Consider the following 5,421-nt stretch of genomic DNA (forward strand, 5'->3'; position numbering starts at 1 on the left):
TGGAATAGTCCCCATCACTTTATATATGAAGATACAGAGGACAGTTTATTACAATTCCACAGGGCCTCCGAGACGGAGCTCTTCCACCAGGCATTCGAGTGAGAAGCCACATATAACATCTTAATTTAAAATCAGAGCTTTACCCTGGAATTCCACCGTTGGCTATTGCTATTACTGACTGATACCTGTTACGGATAATATTTGGAAATTTGTTTGTTTCGCCATCTTACATGCAATATCTATGTCTAGCACTTTAGAATCATTGTATGATTTTATTCTGTTTTTAAATTTTTATGTAAGCCGCCCTGAGCCTGCCTCAGTGGGGAGGGCGGAGTATAAATCTAACAAATAAATAACTAAATAAATTTATTAATGCGTGTATTAATATAACAGACTTCACGTTCCTGGGATCCTAGATCACTACAGACTGTGACAGCAGCCATGAAATTAAAAGACGCCTGCTCCTTGGGAGGAAAGTGATGGCGAACCTAAACAGCATGATAAAAAGTAGAGACATCACCCTGCCAACAAAAGTCCGCATGGTCATAGCAATGGTATTCCCAGTAGTCATGTATGGCTGCGAGAGTTGGACTATAAGGAAGGCCGAGCGCCGAAGAATAGACTCTTTTGAACTATGGTGCTGGAGAAGACTCTTGAGAGTCCCTTGGACTGCAAGAAGATCAAATCAGTCAATCCTAAATGAAATCAACCCTGACTGTTCCCTGGAAGGCCAGATAATGAAACTGAAGCTCAAATACTTTGGCCACCCAATGAGAAGGGAGCACTCCCTGGAGAAGCCCCTGATGCTGGGAAAGATTGAAGGTCAAAGAAGACGGGGACAGCAAAGGATGAGATGGTTAGACAGTGTCATCGATGCAACAAACATGAAATTGAGCAGACTTCAGAGGACGGCGGAAGACAGGAGGGCTTGGCGTGATCTGGTCCATGGGGTTGCGAAGAGTCAGACTCGACTGTGCGACTGAACAACAACATTAATATAACCATATATTAATACGGATACGTTTATGGTGGATGTTCTCAATGATGTTACTGCATCCCATGAAATATGCCGTGTTCTCATTTCTCATTAGAAAGCACCCCCCCAAAAAAAGTCACGGCTAAGAATTCATGCCAATCTAGAATCCAAGGATAGATTGCTGAAATCAAGCAAGTCACACAGATGGTGAAAACAGTGGCACTCTGAAAAGCGAGACAAACAAGGCCAGAAAACCTCCAAATTTACTGTAAGAACCATCTGGAGCAATTTCACCCTTGAGTTACATTTGTGAAACAAGCCAAGGTTTGCTACTCAACCCTTGCTCTGTTGCAACTCACTGGCCTAGTGACTAGGCTGTTGTAACTGATGGTGCAAATGGAGGAAAGGGTGGGAGATGGGACTAAGGTGGTGGAGGAGACAGGTGAGGAAGCAGAGAAGCTGGCTTCCAATTATTTTCCCATGCCAGCATACAGCTACACCAGCAAATCAACCGCTGGAATACACTCACTGGAGTCTGCGGAGACCCAAGAGAACTGCTGTCTTCCCTTCTCTGGCACACAACGGGCTTCTGATGGTGCTCCTGCATTGCCTCCAAGGCTGAGAAAAGTTACTGTCTGTAAACTAGACTTGTGCTAGACTTGGTTTGAAATGTGGCCTTCTATCCAAGAAGAATGTTTGGAGCAGAGGAAAATCTGGAGGGAGCTGGTTTGGAAACGGCACATGGACCTTCTTGCTTGGCTTCAATGGCCCGGGAACAGGTAGAATTTTTTCAGAAGAGTAGCTCTCTCCCTGGTGGGCATCTGCAGCGGGTTGTTGTTAAATGCGTTCTGGACCTGGAATGCAGGAGAGTCACCAGAAATCAGAGCAGGCACCGCAGCAAGACAGGCTGACTGGATCCAAAGCAGGGCCAAGCACTGGAGCCAGTTATAGAGCCCAGCAAATAAAAGCCAGGGCTACGTACCAAACACAGCATTCTCCCACTAGCCCAACAGCCTACCCATCCTAAAAGCAGTAAAGTATCAGCAGCACAAAAAGTGAGCAAAAAAAGACCAACTGTTAAATGCTTCCCTGCCTGGTCATCTGGAGATGGCAGGAGTGACTTCACCAGTGATTGGTTACAGAGCTGCTTGGTAGAAGAGAAAACTTTAGCAGGGACAACTTTGTCACCTCAGCATAGCCAGTGGTATCTTCCAGAATCTTCTAGAGGGGCCTTGCCCTCTTTTCTGAATTCTGCAACCTGTACCGACTATGTCAATTTAAGCTGGTTTGCACCATTTCTCCTTTTCTACATGATGTGCTCTGTTTCTGTTGGAAACAGGGATAGGAATGAAACCATCTCACTGAGCACTGGAGGAAACCATGCAGCTTGCTGCTAGACACATATTATCAGAGTAAGATGGAACTTCTGGAATTTCCCCCAGCATTCCTCTGCCTTTCCAGGTGTACTTTTAAAATTACTACGTATTTCATTTTGGGAAACGTCTATGCTGTTGTGCAGCTAGAAAGCTAGAAAGCTTTTAAAGCCGAATGGCAAGAACTTCACTTCTCTTAAAAAAAAAGAAAAGAAATCTGAGATTCTGAAGAAACTGGATTCTGTTCCCTTAGAATTTGCACTTAGAATTGCTAACCTCCAGGTTAGGCATGGAGTTCTCTTGGAATGACAACTGAGCTCCAGATCAGTTACACTGGAGAAAATGGCTACTCAAAGCAAGCAGAACAGAGCTGGATGGACTCGGACTTTGGGGGGGGGGAGCCAGCTTCAGGTATGTTTACTTGTAGCACGCAGATGTATCCCCAATCAAATGACGCTCGTAGGCTCACCTCTCTGAAGATGTCTTCCAAGTGGTAGCGCCAGGCGTGCTCCTGCATGTGCTTTATCAGCTGGACAATGAAAATGGATCCCGTCTGAGGGCTCCTCCAGGACACATTATCTATAAAGAGGAGGAGGAGGAGATTGGATTTATACCCCGCCCTTCACTCGGAGTCTCAGAGCAGCTTACAAACTCCATTCCCTTCCCCTCCCCACAACAGACACCCTGTGAGGTAGGTGGGGCTGAGAGAGCTCTGACAGAAAATGCTCTTTTCAAGAACAGCTGTGCTAGAACTATGGCTTGCCCAAGGTCATCCAGCCAGGTGCAAGTGGAGGAGTGGGGAATCAAACCCCGTTCTCCCAGATTAGAGCCCGCACACTTAACCACTACACCAAACTGGCTCTAAGAAGCAATATTTGTTGGAGACTGTAGGCTTGTAAGGCTTTCACAAGAATGCAGGTGAGGCCAGAGCTGACAGCCTACTGGTGTGTCAGCAAAGCAGATGGGAGCCACTAGCCGCAGAAGGCAACCGGGCTTCTGTGCCTTTCTTTACTAACACTGGGCCAGAGAGCGAATTTTGGCCAAGGCTGCCTTTCTCACCCCTGTGTGGCAAAAGGTCCACTGTCCCAAACTCCTTTTCACACCTAGGTTGCTTTCCCATGGAAATTTGGTTCTTTGTATTTCCTTCCACAAACTGCATGAGTTTGTGATTTTTTTGGGGAAGGTGGTGGTTCCTATACCATATGGTTGTGCAATTATCTACTTTCTGGTTTTCTCCAGCTTGACTTCATGTTTCCCCAAAACTGCTGGGGTTCAATCTTTCTTCAAAGACTGCACTCAAAGTGGGTTTAGGATCTGTGTTTATAAGAAGGTGCAGATTTCTGTACCTCCCCACCCACATGGACCACATCTGACACCATATGCACCACTATTTCCCCTTGTGCCTGCCATTCTCCCCTGCCACCGGCTGGCTTTTTTACTGGTAGTAAGGTGGTTTTCCACATGGTGCCCTGCTTGCCTTGTTTCCCCATTGCTGGTGATAAAGCACAGCAGCTATGGGGCTTCCATATGGCAGGTTTCCCCACAGTCTCCCTGCCCCAGTACCCAACCAGCACCCACCCCCTTCCCTTGGGCCACTTGGACTTTTACAGTTTTTTGCACTACAATACTGTTGTATCTATATAACCATATATCAATATGTGTACCGGGTTATCTGAATTCCCAGCTTTCATTTGTAAAAACGTAAGTCTCTATCCCTTTCCCCCTTTTCTGTAATGAAAAGAGATAGAGACTTACTTTGAAAAAAAATTAAATCTGGGGATTCAGGGAACCTAGTACACCTATTATTACACTGACATAATTATATTGTACTGCAAGTTTGTGCAGGAATGGCAGGGGGGTACCCACCACGGCCAGGCATAGGATCGCCACATTTCCAAAGGCTCCTGCTCCTTAGCATCTGCTTTCTGTGCAGCCTATTGCAGGTGAGCATTTGGGCTTCCATTCTGTGAAAAGCTTTGTGTTTTGATTACTGCACATTCTGCTGACCGGGACACAGCTCAAGGTCCTCCATCCCTAGACAGACCTTGCTAGGAGTGGTGAAGATTTCCCCACAGCTGTTAATCCACTGGCAGATCAATGGTTCTGTAAACTCACAACTGTACTGTACTCTGTGTTGGTCTGCCCTTGAAGACTTATGCTCCTGTATGTCAACTACATTCTTCAAGCTGCCACCTGTGAGTGTGGGATGCCTGGCCTCGACCAGAGTCTGGGCCTTTCCTGTCATGGCTCCCACTCTGTGGAATGGGTTCCCTGAAGAAGTGAGGGGTGCCTCCTTGTTACAGATCTTCAGGAGGCACTTGCAAGGCCTGTTGTAATCAGTCAGTCAGTCTTTATGACAGCCATTTAGCTGCAAGGCCAGTTTGGTTGCCAGGGCTTTTGGAGGACTATGGATAGCAGACAACTTTTACAGGAGGGAGGGAGGTATTGGGGGTTTATTATTTTATTTTGATTGTATCATATTTACTCAAAAGGAATATGAATATGAACCTTAAAAATGTTAGACACAAAAAAATTATTGAACATCACTATAACCTGTATGTGAATGTAAGACGACCCTCTCTTTTTTTGATGACATACCTGTGAAAAAAGCTAGTCTTGCATTTCAGTAAACGTTCACTTGTAATTTTTAAATTATGAAGTAATTAACTGAGTCAAGAGGAAAAGCGAGGTAAAAATGTATACATCAGGAAAAAGGGGCCAGACTACCCAACACCCTGCGCCTTGTGTAGCTCCAGGGGATAAAAAGGGCAAGAAGACGGTGGGAAACAATTTCCCCATCCAACTGTTCTGCTGTGTGTTGTTGTTGAAAGCACAGGCAGGGCTGGCCCCAGCTTATTTTGCACCCTAGGCAAGGATCCCTTCTGGCGCCCCCCCCCCCCATGCACCCAACAATTTTCAAAAATAAATGCATTTTAGGAAGAATGAAAAACACACATAATCAAGAAACTCCCAGAGTACTGGGTGGGTGGAGCTTGGCGCCCCTAAGGGCCGTCCCGCTCTAGGCAATCGCCTAGTTCGCCTAGTGAGTGAGCCGGCCCCGAGCACAGGAGC

At 46.1% G+C, this 5,421-nt stretch overlaps 1 protein-coding gene across 1 annotated transcript in view; it reads right to left on the reverse strand.

Moving 5' to 3' along the window:
• Positions 1 to 1,221: 1,221 nt before the first annotated feature.
• The window catches only part of LOC107112418 (caspase-1-like), a 16,995-nt gene continuing 12,795 nt past the window's right edge, over positions 1,222 to 5,421 (reverse strand). The window contains exons 7-8 of the mRNA XM_015413547.1: positions 2,819 to 2,928; positions 1,222 to 1,830 (exon numbers count right to left, since the gene is read on the reverse strand). Coding sequence (XP_015269033.1) covers positions 1,738 to 1,830; positions 2,819 to 2,928 — 203 coding nt within the window. The 3' untranslated portion in view covers positions 1,222 to 1,737. The remainder of the gene's footprint in view (positions 1,831 to 2,818; positions 2,929 to 5,421) is intronic.

The sequence above is a fragment of the Gekko japonicus genome, unplaced genomic scaffold (genome assembly GCF_001447785.1).
Source record: "Gekko japonicus isolate JY-2015 unplaced genomic scaffold, Gekko_japonicus_V1.1 scaffold250, whole genome shotgun sequence".
Classification (NCBI taxonomy): domain Eukaryota; kingdom Metazoa; phylum Chordata; class Lepidosauria; order Squamata; family Gekkonidae; genus Gekko; species Gekko japonicus.